Source organism: Sebastes umbrosus, chromosome 17 (assembly GCF_015220745.1).
Source record: "Sebastes umbrosus isolate fSebUmb1 chromosome 17, fSebUmb1.pri, whole genome shotgun sequence".
Lineage (NCBI taxonomy): Eukaryota > Metazoa > Chordata > Actinopteri > Perciformes > Sebastidae > Sebastes > Sebastes umbrosus.
This window is the reverse complement of record NC_051285.1, coordinates 21,765,479-21,787,069: the sequence shown is the minus strand read 5'-3', so window position 1 is coordinate 21,787,069 and position 21,591 is coordinate 21,765,479. Positions and strand designations below refer to the sequence as shown.

General features: G+C 39.0%; 1 protein-coding gene across 3 annotated transcripts; it reads right to left on the bottom strand.

Moving 5' to 3' along the window:
* Positions 1-10,625: 10,625 nt before the first annotated feature.
* LOC119475787 (protocadherin alpha-C2-like) lies at positions 10,626-21,591 on the bottom strand. Of its 3 annotated transcripts, none has more exons than XM_037748818.1 (3): positions 18,960-21,590; positions 16,226-16,262; positions 10,626-14,691 (listed from the first exon to the last, which is right to left on the bottom strand). In XM_037748818.1, the coding sequence occupies exons 1-2, from the start codon at positions 21,393-21,395 to the stop codon at positions 16,251-16,253; spliced, it is 2,448 nt and encodes an 815-aa protein (XP_037604746.1). In that variant the 5' UTR covers positions 21,396-21,590; the 3' UTR covers positions 10,626-14,691; positions 16,226-16,250. The 3 variants fall into 3 exon arrangements, with proteins under 3 accessions (XP_037604746.1, XP_037604747.1, XP_037604745.1); XM_037748819.1 differs by having other exon boundaries at positions 10,626-14,688; XM_037748817.1 differs by lacking the exon at positions 16,226-16,262 and having other exon boundaries at positions 18,960-21,591.

Below are 21,591 nucleotides of genomic sequence, written 5' to 3'. Positions count from 1 at the left end.
CGGCAATTTGCCACCAATAAAACCGGAAAAGAGGTGTGTTCTTTTCAAAATAAAATGGATGAAAGTGTCACTTTTTTTTCTGAGTTAGCTCTACTAGAGTGAAGTAAAGGAGAAAACTGGAGAGAACCCTCCAGTGTTTTTAGTTAAGTGCTGAAATAAAGGGCTGGGTGGGTCATTGCTTGTCGTGTGTTTCATCAAATCCTTACTCATAGTTTCTTCTTCTTCTACAAAGGTCTTTTTAACATTTAACATTAAAACATTTAAATATATATATATATATATATATATACCTACATACACACCAACAAAAACATGTATTATACATACACATAAATACATACACATACAAATACACATACATACATACAAACACACATATATATATACATAAAAATAGAAAACAAATTTAAAAAATAATAATAAAAAATAATAATGATAATAATGAATAAATAGATCAAATACAATTTAAAAAAGGAAACAGAAGATAATACTACTGGCAACTCAGAGATTACTGTAGTGGGTTTCTCAAAAAATGACAAAACTCATAGTTTCTTCAACTGTTTTTACCACTATGCATAATAACCAAACACTTATACTTTTGTTCTAAAAAAAAACCGCATTTATTTAACTGAATGTTGCCATGAACCATGTGCCACAATACCCTGTGTGTGTGTTATTGAAAAAAAATAAAAAAAAATAACAGGACAGTATGTTCACTTATATAGGATTTATTTTTGAAAATGTAACCGGAAGTTATGTAATTGAATGTAGCTGGCTTGACCTTGGAAGGACAGCATCCCACCCTAGCGCGCTCTGACTCCAGCAGCTCTCTCCTCTCATCCCCGCCCATCTCTCTCCTCTCATCCCTCCATTGCGATGTCTGTGTAGGGTCTGGGAGCTATTATAGACGACCAGCACATTAAAGCACCTCCAGAATTAAGAATGGCGGCGACACTAGACAACCATAGCCTTATAATAACGTATGAATTCAGCAGCACCAGTCATTTATTCCCACAAATCACACATGCTGTGCAGCACATGGCTGCAAAAATGCATGTTGAAAATGGAAAAAACACATTGTGTAAAACATTTCATTCATTAAATTAGTCCCTGTTGATCATAAGGCGAATCTGCAGAATATTCAACACCATTCATCCCCACCCCCCAAAATGGAAGATACAAGCACAGTCGTGGTATACATGGACACATGTTTGGGGACTGGCTCATGTGTTGTCTTCCTTTGTCTGTACTGGAGTCAGGATGGATGGTTCATTTTTTGCCGGTAGCGATTCTGCGGCGCAGCCTTCCTACAACCGCATGGCGAGCATTTGGGCAGCAAGGCGCAGAAGAAAAGAAAGAAAGCATCGCACTGACAATCACAAGCTTCTCCCTCCACATGGATCACTGTCAGTGGTAGACCCCACACTGTCAGGTCGCATAATCGTATTTGATGCCCGTGGTGGTCCCCATAATAAAGCAGAAGACTCAGATCCTCTCTGTAGAATAGCCTATAGAGAAACATAGGGTTATATATATGGGCATGGGAAGAAGAAGAAGGCTGCATACAGCCATATATGATACAAATAAATACTGAGGCTGTATTAATCAACACACATGATGTAGGATTTGGGCTATGTGACTTTGTTATAGGAAGACCCATGCAGCCTACAATTACTAATCTTTTAAGATAAGATAAGATAAGATATACTTTTATTGTTACAAAGAAACAGATGTTTCAACACATACACAGTCCACGTACATAATGGCACATACTTTCACACACACCATGGCAGGTAGTGCACCCAGGTAGTGCACTGCACCGTTTACCGTCTTGCCCATATTGCACAGACAATAGTCCAATATTACACAGATGCAACATATTAACACTGTCCTAATTTAACATATTGCACTGTCCCTATTTAACATATTGCACTGTCTAACCATATTGTACTGTCATTATGATAGCTTTATGTTACGAGTTGTTGAGGAGTTTAATAGACAAGAATGAATGTTTGTAACGGTTCAATCTGCACCTTGGGACTCTATAGCTCCTTCCGGAAGGTAAAAGTTGGTACTCCTGATTTAAGATGTGACTTGGCTCTGACTGACACAATTTTCTGTGCCTGTCTGATGACTGTTTTCTCTTTACACTTACTATATACTCTCCAAGAATTGCAACCCCTTTTTCCATTTATTTCCAGTCCTACAGTTGGTGGTCAAATATCAAGGAAACACCTGTCAAAATAAGGGATACACAAGCAAGTGTTCACATTGGTGTTGCTGCCAGAGTTTGCCTGAGAACTTAAAGATTTAAATTGCCCATATAGGCGCAAATGTTACTGTGTATTTGACAATGCAATTACAATTTCCTTGCAGTTTAAGAGGCTTCTTATTGTTTGGGATTTTTCCAGGTTAGTTAATTTGTGTATATCTATCATCTTCCCACCCAGATGTTTGTCTTCTCTCTTTGTCCTATAGGCCAGAGCTTAATTCACAAAGGGGGGTCCTGTGTCTGCTCAATCAGGGTGGCATAGTACAATGGTTAGACCACTCCTTTCACTGCATGGTTGATTGTTGTTTGCACTTTTTTATCTTTAGTTTTGTGTCTTTGTGTAATTTCTCAAATTATTTGTCTTGGCGTCCCCTAAATGCCCCCCCGGCTTGGTGGAATGCAACCCTCACCCTGGCCAGTAGGTCTTAGTGGACAGTTGTACACATTGTCTGTGTTTTTTTAAGCCACACCAGCTGCTTTTAATATAGTTTATTGTTGCCTACATAGATTGTTTTATTCCTTTTTTAAACAACATTCTGATGGCTATGTTGTGGTCCAGGGCATCGTTTTACAACATGGTTAATGTCCAGTTAACCCCGCAGAGCGATGGTAAAAAAAACACTCAGTACAAAGCAGTTCTTCTGAGGCATTATATGTCTTATGCTAAAGTGTTATTAATGGGAGTGGAGTTCTCAGAGATGTTGTCATCCACAGGCTCTAAGTGCACTGACTGGTTTGATGGACATAAAAATCTAAACCACACACTATTCCTGTGCATCTCACCAACCTACAGCTCTATTAGGAGCGGACCTCAGGATAGTTTCTGGGTGCTGGATGTAGCTTTCGATGGTATCAGTTCATGCGTTCAAATACAATAAAGTTAATTGAAAATCTCTATTTGGCAGTACTTCTCAACTGACGCCTGCACAAACAGGGATGTGTTGCATAGTAAAGGCAGCATCAGCCAAAGAATCGCTTCAGCACCACGGACAGCTCCTCAGGTACAGGCTGGGTGAGGTGACAGGAAGAAAGAAAGAAAGGCATTATACAGTATAGGCACAACAAAACACTTTGCATCTGGATAAATCTGGACATAGTTTGGATAATTACTGGCTATATGTGCTTTTGACCTGATTTGGAGCGTTCAATGTAAAATAATAATCCAGTTAAACTCATAATCTAATTAAGATGGATCTAGGGAAAATGTATGGCTTCCTCAATATTAGTTAAGACAATTTGTTATTTAGGTCAATGCTAGAAGTTGTGGTCATTTGGATCCTTATTTACTTGAAATGTAATTTATGTCCGGCTGTATTAGTTAGATGAGGAAAATCACATGTTATTGTTGCAGTTATGCATGCACACGACAAACAATGTGACTGGACCACCCACTTTCATACATAGTATTTGTATGAAAGTGTCTTCTGATTGAGTGAAATGTTGACACAATACAAACATCATCATGATGACATAATTGAAAAATGCATAAAGATGTGTGAATGGATTAACACAATTGACACACTGACAGCTGTTGTTGTCTGCTGGGCTTCAGTTTGCCATGTTGTGATTTCAGCATTTTTCTTTTTAAGTTAAATTCAGTACCTGTGAGGGTTTCTGGACAATATTTGTCATTGTTTTGTGTTGTTAATAGATTTCCATTAATAAGTATACACATACATTTGTATAAAGCAAGCCTATTTGCCCACTCCCATGTTGATAAGAGTATTAAATACTTGACAAATCTCCCTTTAAAGTACATTTTAAACAGATAAAATTGTTTTAATTTAATTTGCGATTAATCATGATTCAATATTTTAATCGATAGCCCTTATTGGAATTACTAGATTTATTTTTACCATTAAATATACCAGGGTTTCTACATAAGATTTTTGCAAAACATCTGTTTGTGTATCATGTTTATCTCTAAAACAGGGATTGTTAAGGAAACACATTGAAGGAGCAAGTGAGTCATGCAAAATGAGACTAAAAAGGGATTGCTAGGTCAGTAACCATGCCTCTCTTGTGTAAAATTTGGGGTAGAGCCTAGAGATAATGACGATCAGGCAGCGACTGAATTAGCAGCTTGCTTCATGTACCAAAAAAAGGAAACTGGAAGGATACCGCTGAATATGGGACACACATAGAGTAGATTTATAGCTGAGTGACAAGGAACAGTAAAATAGGTATGAACGAAAAAAAATCCACTAAAGATAAAGAATCATTACCACCATTTCACTATGAGATTGTAGCTGCGTTATTTTGGCTGAAGCTGAGGCAGTCTGGGAAATCCGTCCAAAGCAGACAAGCAAAGTCGGTCACAACAGCTGGCAGGGCAAGGCTGTCCTGATAGCCTGGAGCAGAATAGATCACTGGGTGAACACGTCTGATGGAGCTGAGCCATAATGGCGCCTTTGACTAATCTATGCAGAGTCAGCTGGACAAGATGTTGTAATAATAAAAAATATATTTTTTATAAAATGTTTTCATTAAAAACCCATCTATTAATACATGCCAAATAATAATAATTAAAAAAAGAAAACATCTGTAATATAAATATCAGCAAAACAGGATCCGAATTGACGCAATATGCATTCCCATTCAAATATGCATTTTGGATTGTTCACCTGCCTGCTTATAGGAACCATTTTGGATTTGTTGCATAAGATGAAATTGTGTTTCCATAGCAACAGCAATTTGACGAATGGTTCAGTGCCAGCTGTGATCAACATTCTAAATTTGATGTAGTGTCCACACAAAAAAATATGCTTATTTACATGCCAACATAATGAATCGGAAGCCATGTTAGGCATGCCAAAGAAGACTGTGGTATTCCTCTGCGATTTACATTCTTTATTCAAATATGCATTTTAATAAGTTATTGGTGAGTTGTGATTGTAGAGACAGCTGCAATATCCTTGAGCAAGTCTGTCCATCTGTCCATCACATGTGATAGCGATTGTCTAAAAGATTCAAGCTCACAAATGTGACTCTTGCAGCGTTAATATTATAATGATCCAAATCACAAAAAACACACAGTATCTGTGCTGGATTCCAGCTTAACATGCAGTCATCTGAAACAACCGACACAGAATGGCCGAACTAGTGCAGCAGTGACCCCTTGGCAAGGGCAGCCACACATATAAAAAACCTGCCACAGGCATCACTCAAGATGGAGCCTAAATCTCGCTGCACTTAACTCCATCAGTAGGCTACTCTATCAGCCGGGCCACCAGATCAGCATAGACTACTTCAGTTCCCCAGTGAATTCAAAGCCTGTTTCTTATTCATGTATACACTTCTATATATAAATATTACAATAATGTAAGACATAAATTCTGTCTAATCTACAGACGTTTGCCTCGTCAAAACAGAATCAAACTGGTGTCATATGAAGGCGACAAGACAGATGTTGAGATATAGTGTATAAAATCGCAGACGTTTGCAGATGCAGTAATAGATTTGTATATCTGTCTTGTACGCCGTGCGTCTCTAAATCAGAGCGACAACCTGTTCATATCCATTTCCGTGGGGATGCAATAACCGCTTCATCTTTTCACGCAGCCCGGTCTCAAAGTAAAACACGTGACACATCAGTTGTCCCTCTGACTTCTGCTCGAGCAGCGCAGTAAACTTGGACACTTGCCCAAGACCTCTTCACTTTATCCTTCCAGCTGTGGTGGAAGCCGAGGATCTAGGTGTTAAGACTCATGACCTCATTGTGCATGGGCTCCAGCCAGGGTATCTTCTCTGCCTGATCTGACTCACTCATACAAATGGGGTCAAGCACCCACAGCCTGTCTCACACTTTGACCGATATTGTTGCGAATGTACTTGCAACATGGTTTTAACAAACAAAACAACACTTGTGATTGGTAGAAGTGGTGATTTATTGATTCAGTGGCTACTTTTATCCAAAACGGCACCAGATTTGACCGTTATCAGCTCGTTAAATGTGTATTATTAGTCATTATGAGCATCATAGATGTGGGTCAGTAGGGGCCTACTATGCCTACTATGTTGTAAAAATGAAAGCAAAACTTAAAAGCAACACGTTATGAACACAAACAAAACTTTTATTCTTTAGGTGCACGCAACAAAACCCCTTCGTTAAAAGGGAACACCACCTAAATTAAGAATTACAATATGTTATTTCCCATGGCCTTGGAAAGTTCAATCAATATTTGTGAACATGAGCTCCTCTCTCTCAAAGCCAGAAACCTGAGAAGGAAGTCTCAAACTTGTTATGTCATAGGGTATAAAGTCTGGAGCTGCTCCATAGACAATTAATGGGGACAGATGTTATAGATGACACTGCGAGCACCCAGGGGAACGTTCTGAGTATATGGGAACATTTCCTGTTCACTACAATAGAATAAAGCTCATTTGGGTGTAAAAAAAGAAAACAAACATTCTGTGGGTCTCCCATTCATTGTCTATGGAACAGCTCGAGACTTTCTACCCTATGACATCACAAGTTTGAGACTTCCTTCTCTGGTTTCTGGCTTTAAGAGAGAGGAGCTCATGTTCACAATATTGATTGAACTTTCCTAGGCACTGGAAATAACATATTGGAAGTCTTAATTTAGGTGGTGTTCCCCTTTAATAACCTGATAACTGTCTCGGCTGAAAACTCATAAAGATTTCTAGAAGAAACTTGGCATATAACCACAGTTCCTTCGTTTTTTACTCTGTAACTGCAGCGGAGTGTAAAATGACTTATGACAGTTGCACTGATAAACTTGTGGCAAAGTTGCTCTGACATGGCCTAATTATGTCAGAGCTTTAGAATCTATCACATCGAAATGACAAGTGTAATAATAGCTGTGGGTTGCACTGATTATGATGGTACCCGAATCATTTTCTCACACAGGATGACACGCCACCAACCCTCACATCCTCCACATATACTCCAGGCCTAAATGCACAGACAGAGGGCACTAGAGAACACCTTCTGCTGAAATACCACTGCATGCCAAAGCTTGAATTGACTGTTGCCATCTACGGCCTTAAGCAAGGAATTTGCCACCAAATACTACTATTATGGATTAAACCAACTTTACATGAGTTAATATAAAAAGGAGACTATTTTAAATTTAAGATTCATGTCTGTTAATGCAAATACAAGCATGGAAACTGACTTTTATAGTAACCAAATCTATTGAGCAAATCCACATAATCTGGTTAAAATGTGCTTAAGCAGCTTTCACCCATCTCTGAAAATCTCCTTTTTTGATATCCTAATCCAGTACTCAATAATGAAACACACTTACTGGATCAATACGCTGCTCTCTACTAGTCCAGCTCTACACAAACAAAAGCAGTTCTCTTATTGTGAAGGAGGCAGATTTTAAAGTGATATATGAAATGAAAGCACTGCATAAAGAAATCTTGATGATGTATAATGGGATGCCTAATTGCATACCTTTTCCAGACCACAAATCATCATCTGATAAAGCTTGTGCTACTACTTTGCTGTGGAGAGGAGAAGGTTTTCCAGTGTGGCTGCTTTTTTATGTGATTGATATACAGTTTATAAGTGCACTGTGCACAACTCTCAAAGGCTACATTAGTATGGAGGATGAAACCTGCCAGTGACAGCACCCTCATTTGTATAATGAGGCAGAAATTCATAAAGAATGCAAAAAGAAATGTGTAAAGAAGTATATAAATAAAAGAATGAATAAATACATTTAAAAATAAATAGAAAATAAATATAAACAATGAATGCAAAAATAATGAATAAATAAAACATAAGTGCAAAATAAATAAATAAATGCAAAAATTAATTTGAAAAAACTACATAAATAAATAAAAGAGAAAATCAAACAGAAGAGTAAATAAATAAGGCAACTATAACAAAGATAAATAAATAAAGAAGCAAATTAAAACAGAAATACCAATTTATGTCACATTTTATCAATTAATTAATGGCTTTGTGTATTGTTTATATTATTTTTGCTACATTCAATGACATATTTATTAATTTATAGAATCATTTATTTATTTATTTTTATTTTATTTATTTTGGCAGTTTCCATCCTCCATACATTAGCTGCTGTTGGCACCCAACAACAAAAAAAAAAAAGGGTTGGTGGTCAGTAAACTCTAAATCCCTTCCCCCTCCAAAATACATCTAAAGACAATATTTACAACATGCACAATTTATTGATTTTCTAGACTGGCCTGTTCCAGTTCAGGGTCATGTAAGGGCGAGATTCTAGCCTCTGATAGGTCACCAGTCCATCACAGGGTCGACTGAATGGAGGTTTCATTACACCTGATCTGCATGTTTTTGGACTGTGAAAGGAAAACGTAACCTGATAACCAAAGTGAATTGCCATTTAATGTCACACCATTCGAATTGCTGAAAAAGAAAAACAGTGATGTGGCTGTCAGCTGCCCTACATACAATTCTTACATATGGTACTGTATAGAGAAATAACTGAAATAATACGTTAAAAAAAATGCAGGGCACACTGCAGAGTAAACAGAAAAAAAATTCAAAATGTACCTTCTAGTAAACACTGTAATAAAAAGTCATATTTTGCACCCCGGTGTCCTGGTTTATCGCAGCTGGGTTGCACAACGCTTTCTGCACCACGGACAACACCCGTTCTGAAAATGTAACTAGACCACTGGGGAGGTGAATTGATGGCAAGTATTACATCGCCACTCAGCAGTGCACATGAATGTAGCCACAGGTGCATTGCTTTATTTCCTCCGACCTACTTCTGATTCTTTTAAAGCACCCAGAAGTAAGCAGAAGACCTTAAGGCCTTTAATATAGTAGTGGCAGGGTTGCAAAGTGCTGAGGAGATGAGTGGCATCCGTTGGTTAAACAAACATATAAACATAGATGGCTGTTTTGAATTTCATGCTCCAAATTTAGCTGATGAACACTTTATCATCTCGGTAGCATTTCTCACTTAAGACGAAACACCTCATGGCAAAATCATTGTTTTTAACACATGGTCAATTTTGAGATTTTGGGCTATTTTGCTTCCATAACATGTCTTCTTTCAGACTAGTGGAAAGAAAATATAAAAAAATACACATTTAGGTATTTATTTTACTACTTTGTCTATTTAGATCTGTAGATTTCTCCTAAATTCACCAAAAGTTAGAATTAGATAATGCCTCATTTGCATATTTCAACATACAATTTCAGAAAACTTGTAATACAAAAAATAATTGTCTTACTGTCAGTAATCAACTGGGGAAGTTTCATGATGATATCTATTAGTTAAACATGTTTGCCCTATTCCCCTATGGTTTCAAAATGTATGTAATTTTACGATACATATCTTTAAAGGCTATTTTCTCAAAATGATTTTTTTCCCAGACTCTGAGCCAGAAATCTCCACTTCAGTAGCACCAAACTTTACAGTTTCATTCCCATCTATATTGTGAAGCTTTTTACAGAGGGATTTGGTCATATATCATTCATAGCCTGATTTATAGAATATTTTATTCCTAAAATCATGATGGGAATGTTTTTAATATGGCTGTTGACAGTATTTTCTGATGTATGGAGTGATAAAAACAGATATCCAAAATCCCCTTTGTAAAAACCTAAATATGTCAACAACATGAAATAAGAAATTTGAACCTGACTTTATCCAATGTTCAGATTTCTGTTCTGGAATTGTATGCAAATTAACAAGATAATACTTAATTTGTATATTTAAACGTTAAATGTTCAGTTTCATGGTGATATCTATTAGTTAAAACTTTAACCCTATTCACCTGGGGTGTCTCCCCTCAAATCTTTTTTACTGGGATGTTGTGGAGTGTGAAAACACATCACAATATTGAATACAAAAACTCTGGTGGAACTTTAATTGACTCCAGCACTATAAGACATGATGCAAATGCACTTGAATTTCTAGAAATAATTATTAATAAAATCCTTTTCAAACAGAGATATTACTAAAGTAGAAAGACTTGATGATTACGTTGGGACTAACTTCAGATCATACTAATTCATGAGGACCCTCACACGTCAGTCTCCTGTGGGACTGCAGACATGTGAAAGCCTTGTGTGGCCACAGTGAAGAGCAGACTACGCAACATGGCTCGAGGCTTTTACTAATCCTGACAAAGCTATTATTTGTCTGCTTCTGCGATTTGAACTGCAGGCACATCGCCTTTATTTAGTTTTCAATTTCCAAGAATTAGTAGAGCGTCGTACAGAGAAACTGGGTCAAAATGTGTGTATGCATGCAAGGGAATTTTAGAGAGAGAGAGAGAGAGAGAGAGAGAGAGAGAGAGAGAAAGAGAGCTAGTGTGTCCCATTCCAGAAGTCACTTTTGATAACTCTGTTTCATTTCCTCATGACAGACACAACAGAAAAGACAGATTAAAAAGCTTTATTCAAACTAGCATGATCAGGCAGAGAACATTTAAGCCAAATAAGCAACATCAAAAATTCGACAATTAACCAGACTTGGAAAATAAAGCGAGACCATTCTCTCCCATACTGTCTTTGATCCACTAAGTGGTTTGGAACTGGATTGGGTTTTTGATGCGACTCTCGAAGCATACTGTACAATCTGACTGGCAAAATTAGCGGAGGAAGAACTGAGCTGCGTACACGAATGAGAAATAACGCACTTTTTTTTACTATACCAAGCACGAGCACCTCCTGTGCCATTTGATCACAGTGAATACAGAAGATATCAAAAAAGTCTACGGTATAAAAAAACACAAAGTATAAAGCAGTTAAAATTTACAGTAAATGCATTTACCGGTTCTTAAGAGAACATCTGCTCCGAAACCAACAACGCCTTAGCGCTTCAAGGTACTTTATCATTAGGGTAGTGTAACTGTTATTTGTAATATTGTATGACATGCCGTTATTTCATTCATCAACAGTCACATATATCTTTTACATATGCAGAAGGCACGCAAGGAGCTCATCATATGTGCAATTCATGAATTCTTTGTTGGAATCAACCGGTTCAGGCATTGATTGCACACATAACGCCACAGCAAGTGATCCCTCATTAAGTGACATCTTCAGTCCGACAGACAGACAGCTGTGTTTGTGTCTGGGATGCCTGGTGCACAACCAACACCCAGGCAACAGTGGGAGAGGATAAGAGAGGTCAGATTTCCCTGACTCAGAACATGAAGCTCGATACATCGAGAAATATTCGCTGCATTACCGAGCGAGTGCTGCGATCACATTTAGATCCGGTGCATATTTCAAAGTGCTCTCATCGGCTTAATACTTCTTATGCACCGTCTATGTGTTCAGCTTTTTTCTTGCAGAGTCAGCACTGGAATACTGCAACTATAATTAGCGCCGTGTTTCTCCTCCTCCCGATCCCGTCTCCCCACCTCGCCCAATTAGATTGGATCATTTAGCACCCTAATAAGTGGTCCTAATGAGCTCCTTGTTTCTGAGAAATCAAAGTCCTGGGCTTCTCAGTAGTGCAACAGCGCTACCTTTGAGGTCAAGAAAAGTAGTACTATAGTTTCGATTATGTACACTATCAAAAACAACATCATAATGCACTAAACTACAAATATGCAACACAAAATGCCCTTGAAGACGCTCACGAAAGCAGCATTAAAAGTTAATACATAAAATATCTATAAAAACATGAATATTCATAAAACAATACCTTGCCTCATGGACCTTATATTCCCTTGTACCATGGCAAAGATTAATACATTTTTAATATTCTCACTCTTTTCAATAAACAGAGTATTTATCATTACAAAATATTTTTTTTCAAACTTCCACTGTAATTGTATTTTTTTCTTTTTTTTTTGGATTGAATAATATGATTTGCACCGTGTGCAATGAATGATTGCAGTTCATATTTGAATTGCCAGCTACTATCAGCAACTTATCAGTGGGAATTAGATTGGGACGATGCTAGCTTATAAGCATGAAAAGCAAAATATTGTTACAAAGAATATATGGAAGCCCTAAACACACATAAATCAAACATTTTTTAATACCATTATCTCAAGATTACGAGTTATATATGTCGTTAACTTGAGAAAACAAGCCTTGTTATCTCAAAATAATTATATCATTTATTTGTGATCTCGAGATAACGGCATTAAAAAATGTTTTGGGATCATGTCCGTTTAGGGCTTCTGTAGGTATTGACATTTGACCCTGTTTTGACGCTTCATCGTGTTTCCATGTATTACACGCTGCCCACTCTGGCCCCGCCCCCCTTTGGTGATGTCAGAATTCCTCCCTCATGCACCCTCACTCAGGTAACAAGCTGAAACAGTATATTCTAGATTTTGAGCATGATCATGGTTCAGAAAATTCAACATTGCAGTGTAATTCGTGTGTTTCCCCAATACAGCCAGTGTGCCCAGTGAGATACTTTATAACAGCACACATATCTCTAAGGTATGAACTGTACACCTGATGTTAGTGAGGATCTCAAAAGTATTTTTGCTTCATTATAATTTCTATAGAACTACAGTATCTACAATCAAATAAAATGAGAAACAATGGGCCTCATGCAAGAACATTTTCTTACTATTAGTACTGTGGGCTCGTACGAATGTGCCACGTTAGATTCAGCAAATGCTCCTAACTTCAGATAACTGTGTAAATGACCTGCGTAAACATGATGAATGCCACCTGTGCGTAAATTAGCATAATTAACGCCCTTAGGCTATGTGTCCTGCCCATTTCATCTGTCCAATATATCAGCGCACTCTCTTCCAAAGGCCTGACGCACTAAAGCATCCAAAAGAAGTAATGGTATGTAACCACAGGGCCGTTTTTTATTACGAGGGATCACCTCGCTTCTCAGCATCGGGCGCTTGATGGGCTGTCACTTGACACAAGGCCCTATAGGCACCTGATTGGACGAACGCTTTCCCTCGTGGGCTGCTGCTCCGAGCTTTCAAACCGCAAACAACACGGCGGCTCGTTCACCGAAATGTGTTTCTGAAAACATTTTATAAGCCATGCAGTTGCTGAATCTGTCTTTATTTTGGATCGACAACGCTGCGTTTAAAAGTTTCTCGTGAGTTTCCAGAGGCGTCGAGTCGCACCGGACGCCCGTAGTTTGCATAAAGTCGACAAGACCTCAACTTCATGCAAATGAGGAGCGGCCGATATGACGGTCTGTCTCTTAAATCGCACCGCCACACTGCCAGAATGCATCGCACGGCTGCTTACATAGACAATGAATGGGAAGCGTGGATAGCACGGAGCCTGTGGACACGTACCTTAAGTCAGCCACGACGCGCCCGGTTACACTTCCCATTGACCTTATTGCTGTATATACAGAGACAAATTAACCTTCAATTAGTGCGTAATCTAAGTCGTTTTGCAGTCTGAGACGTTCATATTGATATTGTAGTGTTATACAATAGCATCAATGGCCAATTTAAATTTCTGATGATATCATTAGGCTATATGAATACATTTTGAATTATATTATAATTTGATTTGCAGAGTCAAACAGGATGAAGTCAACATAAACTCAAAATTGCTTCAAAGTAATGAAACTTAGACAGGTCTGGACCACTCATAAATTGTGTTTGTGTATAAGAGAAACTTCAAAAAGTTATCTTAAATCACTCGTACAAGCCATTTAAGATTGAATCTATTCGTACGAGCGGTTATTGCATGAGGTCCAATGTATCTCCTATGTTTGTTTTTTTCCCTTTTACAGTTTTATGTTCTTTCATTCTTTTTTTGTCATTTTCACACATTCATCACTGTTGAGTACAACAAACATCGTAAAAAAAAAAAAGTTGGATCATTGATTATTTTAACGGCAAGTTACCAGTTGACAGAAGTGACCCTTGCTGAACGGCAAGACTCATAATACAGTAGAAATTATTAGTCAAAAAAGATAAACACCAAGTGCAAAGCCTGAATCAGTGACGTAACCAGCTACAGTTCGGTATTCATCAGACTTACGGAAGAATCATATTCGCCCTGATTCGTGTGTGTGTTTGTGAATAGGCGTGTTTTGAAGCTTGCATGATGTCGACTTATAAGTTGTAAGTTGAGATGGTTTTCTAGAACTACAGCACACAGCGTAAAAGCCCTGGAGAGAAGGCAAATTTGTCCACTGAGGAGTTTCAAAGCGTTAAGGAAGGAATGATTTACTACATGAGGCAACTCTAGAAATGTCCAAATTTCCTGCCATAAATGATTTAAATTCTCGGTCCAAATATGTTGTAGAATCATGCAGATCCATGCTTATTAAAAGAGAAAAGACGGTAGGAAGCTGAGGTGGTTCGTGGTCGATGTTTGTACGGACGATTTGGAGGGAGCTAGAGAGAGAAGGAACGAGTTGGAGCAGAGGGACCGAGGGAGGACAGTTGTTTTACATCTTCTTTGTGAGTCACAGGGAAGAATTCCAGCCAGAGACTCCCATGAAGAGATGATTATATCATGGCAGTTCTCTTCTGGGCTCCTGCTAAAGAGACAAGAACATATATAGAATTAGCCGGCACAGAGAGTCAACCTCGATAGAAACTTCTAGAAAGTCCTCACTCATGCAACATTGGATCTTGACTGGTTACTGCCACCATGTGTCGTTGGGTTTCAGGGATATTTCAATTCAAAGATTAATCAATAAATTGTTAATTTCTTTTCTTTCAAATCAGAATTTTCACCAAATCATCAGACTAACATACACAGCTAAAATAAAAAATGACAAAGCCGTAAAACTTTATAATAACCATCATTTATAAATGGGTCATTGATAGTTAATTAAACTTAGTTAATAGTTATTTTACTGTTGTTAACAAAGATAAGTAGTAATGTTTCTTAATTATTAGTAATGCTATAATTTCTGTTGTACACATTATAACATTTTATATACTATATTAAGTATTCGTTAATGATAACCAAATGATTTGTAAACTTTTAAGAAATCATTTGTAAAAATATATATATATAAACAGACCAGAAACCAATTACTGACCATTGACAAAGTATTAACTATTAATCTAAATAATGTTTACAGATGCTTTACAAAGTATTTATTAACCATTTAACAAGGTATTATAATCATCAGCAACTTTACAATAGCTATCCAAATTATTAACAAAGTGTTTCAAATATTTATCTGTGTAATGTTTAAAGATGTTTCTTAAAAGTTTACAAATCATTTTTTTTAATTATTAACAAATACTTAAAACAGTTACAATGTGTGTGACAATAAACTGTTATAGCATTACTAATAATTAGTAAACATTATTAATTATAATCTCATGGTTGGTTAACAGTGAAATAACTATTAATTAAATTCTAATTAACTATCAATTTACCATCAATAAATTATGGTTATTATAAAGTGTTATCGACAAAGCCATTAAGGGAAGCAAAGGGTGTAATTAAAGCATGCACAAGCAGGCATCACAATGTTCTATTTGGTATTTGGTGGGCCAATAGAACAGGATAGGCTCCGTATTATTAATATTATTGGCCATAAATTTGAAACATGTCCAAACAGAGCTCATGTGCAAGGATGTGGAGCTACTTGATACAGTCTGTGCTCTCAGGTATGTTACATGCTGAGAACCTATTCGGGACAAATCATTCCCTGATCCCTTTTTTTCTCTATCTAAGCCATCACTTTGCCCTGAATCTCCGCCAAGCTCGCCAGATGTGCACAACACAGGTCTGACCAGCAGCCAATTTTATTCTAATCTCAGCTCTCTGTAAACTGACGAGAGAGAGACTGGCCAATTTAAATTGCACTGCTCACAATAGCATCGTACTGGAACAGATAGTGTTGTGTTTGTGAGGAACAGAGTCTGACCGGGGACAAATGGAAATATTTGATTCAGCTCTATTGAAGCAGGACACTATGTTGACCGAAGGAATGCACCAAATATTTGCAGTTTATTTTGAGCCAAACCAAGAATGTATACCAAATAGGGAAGGATAGAAAATGTCTACACAATTCTAGTGGCTCTACAGAATGTAGTTAGCAACCAGCATACCTCCAGTTGTAGAATGGACTTCCTTTCATTTTGAGTACTTAAGAACAGGAAAAAAAGAGAAGTTCAGTGGTACGTGTGAAACTCCGACACTCAATACATACACATCATACACTCTCTCTCCACACACACTTGTGTATTTATGCATGATGTTTAATCTTTTACTCGTTTCAGTTTAGTCTGCAGGTCCAGCTGTACAAAAGCAAACAACATCTGGATGTGTTTCAGCGGTTCTACATTGATTATTACGGTCTACTGTGTGCAGGGGCGCTGCTGGAGACTCTACAGACCCCTAGCATGATGCATCTCAGTACAGCGATATGTCTTGTCCTTGAAGAGAACCCCTCCATGTCTGGGCTTCTTTGAAGTACTCCCCCCTCTCTTACACACCCACTAGTTATGCTCTGATTGCGTGTTATGCATCTGCAATAAATGACCTACATACTACATAAGACATCGAACAGTGGCACATTTTCAGTTTGGGGGGTTATTTGTTTGGCCTCATTATGCAATGGAGGTGCACATAGTTTGCGCTAGAGATGCACTGATGAATGAACATCAGCGTGACTCTATTCTTATTCTTCGTTGTAACTTATTTCCCAGATTTTTTCTGTTGCCTTTGGAAATAGGTACATTACAGTCCATTTTATATATATATATATACATATTGTATATATATATATATATATACAGAAAATAAATGTAATTGCCCTCAGAGTGATATCAGCAGAGGACATTGCATACTCGTAAGCCAGACACAAAATAAATAATAATAATTAAAAACATCTTTGATTTTCAGTGGTGGGATATAACTAAGTACATTTCCTCAAGTACTGTACTTAGGTATAATTTTGAGGTATTTGTGCTTTACTTGTTCACTTCCAGATTCAGATTAATAATACAAAATACAATCAACAAATCAACAAATAAATGATATTATTATATCAATAACAATGTATAGATGGCAAAGTCCAGCGGAAAATGATCAAGCTACCCAGCAGTGTATGAAGTAATATATATATATAAAATATATATAAATGAGCTCCACCTTTACCAGCTACAAGATTAAAGTGATGAACACATTAATGCATCAATAATTAAAGTCAAGTAATATAATATACATTATTCTGAAATGGGCCATTTTGCATAATGAGTACCTTTACTTTTTGCACTTTAAGTATATTTGGATAATAATACTTTTGCGCTTTTACTTAAGTAAACATGAATGGAGGACTTGTAACTTGTAAGTATTTCTCCACTGCCGCGTATTACTTCTTTTACTTAAGTAGCAGATCTGACTACTTCTTCCACCACTGTTTATTTTTCGGTGTCAGCCTAAATGCACATCAAAAAGCGTGTGAGAGTTACAGTGATGGGAGAAGTACTCCGATCCTTGACTTAAGTAGAAGTACAATAAAATGTATCATTACAAATAAAAGTCCTGCATTCAAATCCCCCCCAAAAAGCACAGAAGTATTAGCAGCAAAATGTACTTAAAAGTACCAACAATAATAGTACTGCAGAAAACATGGCCACTGTAACTGATACTATTATATATGACATTATTACATTCTTAATACAGATGCACCCTAGTAGCATTTTGATGTTGTAAAGTAGCTGGTCGAGTTGGAGTTAGTTTTAACAACTTTATATCACAGACTGTATGTAAGAACTTTATATACAGTTGGGTAGTTTGATTCTGTAGGTTAAGGCTCCTCCAGAGTATCACAGGATAAATCACAAGATCATTTTACCTTCACAAGCCTCAAACAGTTATTTAAAGAAAAAACATCTGAGATGTTGTGAGGGAAAATGTTACAACTCATACATATCTGAAGCATAAGAAGGAGCCCCAAATACACACTGCTGCTGTTTTTGTCAGGGGCCAAAAAGGTTGGGAAGCACTGGATTTAAAAATGCATTATTGCGTAATTTATAAACTTGTGTTTTTGTGTAAAATCCACCACTGTGAACTGGAAGAAAATGTCTTTACCAGTAGTTGCCCCAAAGTGTCTCTATATTTAGAATAATTAATAACGTGTATATGAAATAAAATAACCAGAAACATAAAAGATTTATACTTGACACTGAGAAAATTATCTTTCTAATTTTGCACGTGACCCATTTCAAATGTATTCATAACTACAAAATGATGGTAGTTTAGTATACATTCAGTAGTAAAGACGCTTCTTTGAATCTGCAAAAAGTATTAACCACATTGCAAACATGCACCCACATATACAACAAAACATTTGTAGCCCTTCCAGGGAGAAAAAAATCATGACATGTAGGAACTTTTTAAACCACAGTAAGTCCCTGAACACACCGATTTGTTGTCTCATCAACACTTGTTCTGGTTCCGGCCGATTAGACTGTTATCAGGTCATTAAGTGTGGCATAATCAGTGGTTATAAGCCTCATAGATGTGGGACAGTAGGGCCCTGCTAGACACAATAGTAGGTTTTGTCATCTATTCACATAGTCGATCTTAACTAAGTGGTTTTGTTGCCTAAAGAAGTTTTTTTATATTTGTGTTCAAAACATGATGTTTCATTCAGTTTTACAATGCATTAGAACGTGTTGCTTTTAAGTTTCACTTTCACTTTCACAACATCGTAGGCCCCTACTGACCCACATCTATGAGGGTAATAGCAAGCGATAATGCACATTTAATGAGCTGATAACAGTCTAATCGAGTGCAGGTTCCCTCTGTGTGGTCTGTGTGTTTAATACATACCTCCAGTGTGGACGCTCTGGAGTCTGTGGTCTCGCTTGGCCCTATGCTCCTGGGTATACTGGACACAAAATACCCAGCTCCTTTGGGAATTATCGGCTGCCTCACGACCACTTTGCCTTTCCGGGTCTCTGCGAGGAACAAACTGTACCAGTAGGCATCGCTGGAGATCAGGGTGGAATCTGCGATGGTGGAGCTCCTCTGGCTGATCACGCTGTTCCTGCTGACCACACTGTTTCTGTTGGGAGGGGGGATCTTGAATTGCTTTGGCTTTGGCTTTTGACACTTCAGCACGATAATAACCAAGATGGTTATTAGTAGCAGAAATGACACGGCCCCTAAACCGATTACTAAGTACAGGTTTAGGTCTGTGAAGACGTCGTACTCTAGTGGCAACTCTGTGGTCTCCGAAAAGGACATGACGTGCTCCACTGTTGATATCTTGATGGTGACGGTGGCGGAGAGGGCAGGTTCGCCGTTGTCTTTGGCGACAATCACCAACCGCTGTTGTCTCGGGTCTCTGTAGCTGAACATCCTCGTCGTCCGGATTTCACCGTTGTATTGATCCAGGCTGAAGAGGGTCGAATCGGTGATCTGTAGGAGCTGATATGTGACCCTGGCGTTCTGCTCAGAATCTGCGTCAATGGCGATCACTTTGGCTATCAGGTGCCCCTTATCCGTGGATCTCGGTATCACCTCCTCTACCACGGAGCCCTGCGCCCGCCAAGGTGACACTATGAGAGGAGTGTTGTCATTCTGGTCCAGGATGATGATGTGAACTGTCACGTTGCTGCTCAGCGGGGGGAGGCCAGAGTCTCTAGCCTCGATGTGGAAGAGGAAATCCCTCTCTCTCTCATAGTCGAAGGTCTTCAGGGCGTAAAGATCACCGTTCTCAGGGTTGATGGAGAACAGCATTGACATGGACGTGTTAACAATCTCTTTCTCCATTATGAAATAAACCAAGTACTGGTTCTCATTGAGATCCGGGTCAAACGCACTAAGAGATGTCAACAATGCCCCCGGGGGGTTATTCTCCATGACGTGGATCGTGTAGAAGGACTGGGAGAACGCGGGCGCGTTGTCATTGACATCCAGGATCTCTAAGGTGATGGTTTCGTTTTCAGATAAAGGCGGCGAGCCTTTGTCCGTCACCCTCAGCGTGATGTCATATTTGCTTATCACCTCTCGGTCCAGCGGCTTCGAAACCAGCAGCTCAAAGTAACCCTCTGAGGATTTGTTCAGGAGGAACGGCAACGACTTTTGCCGGTTCAAAGTGAGCACCACTTGCCCATTGGCCCCGGAGTCCCTGTCGCTGACACTGACCACCGCGATCAGCGTCCCGACAGAGACGTCCTCGGTCAGGGAACTCTTCACGGACTTAATGGTCACCTCGGGGTAGTTATCATTCAGATCGGTTACAAACACCGTGACTTTACATGTCCCCGACTTCGGGTTGACCCCTCTGTCCTGAGCCTGGATGTGCATCTCGAAACTCTGACTCTCCTCGTAGTCGATCACCCCCTTCACCTTGATCTCACCTGAGTTCGGATCGAGCGAGAAGAGCTCTTGGGTCTTCTCCGAGGTGTACAGCGTGTATGAATATATCAACTGAGCATTCGTGCCTTCGTCCAAGTCTGTCGCGTTTAAGGTCATGACAACTGTCCCTGCAGCCGAGTTCTCGGAGACATTGACTGTGAACACCGGCTGACTGAACAGGGGGGCGTTGTCATTGATATCCAGGACGTTAATAACGATGCTGGCTGTGCCGGAGCGTGGAGGCACTCCTCCATCCACAGCGGTTAGAATCAGATTATGAACCCCATGCTCCTCCCGGTCCAATTGACCGTTCAGCACCAAATCGACATATTTGGAGCCATCGCTGCCAGTTTGTATGTCAATGTTGAAGTATTTGCTCTCACTGAGATAGTAGGTCTTGATGGAGTTCGCCCCCACATCTGCATCCACCGCGTTTGTCAATGAGAACCTCTCACCGGGAGGGGTTGCCTCTGATATGTCCAAGTGCATTGTCCTCCTGCGGAACACTGGCGCGTTATCGTTTATGTCCATGATCTCCAATTCGAGGTTGAAAATTCGAATGGGGTTCTCGAGTATGACATCCATTTTCAGAAAGCACGAGGTGGTTTTGGTCATGCATATGCTCTCCCGGTCGATCTTCTCGCGGATCACCAGCTCCCCCGTCTCTTTGTTGATGTCGAGGTAATTTTTGCTGTGGATGACATCGAGCTTGGCGCTGCGCTGCACCAAACTGCGAACATCCAGACCCAGATCCGTGGCCAGGTTGGCAACAAAGGAGCCCTCTTCCATCTCCTCCGGTATAGAGTACCGGGTGATGGAGAGCGCGCGTCCCCATAACGCAGTGAATGTGAAAACAGCCGCGATGAGACGTGTCCGGACAGCCGGTGGAATGACGCGCGCCATCGTTGTGGTATTTTTTTTTCTGAATAGAAATTAATTAGATCCGTTCCTTATACGATCAGGTTGTGTGGATGCAGCAGGGGAGCGCCGGTGTCATTCTTGCCTCCACCAGTTGTAGCTGTAGCTGCAGTAGCAGGCCATGCACGGTACAGTACAGTAGGGCTGGCTGGATGGAGGAGCGCGGCTCTCACAGCAGCGC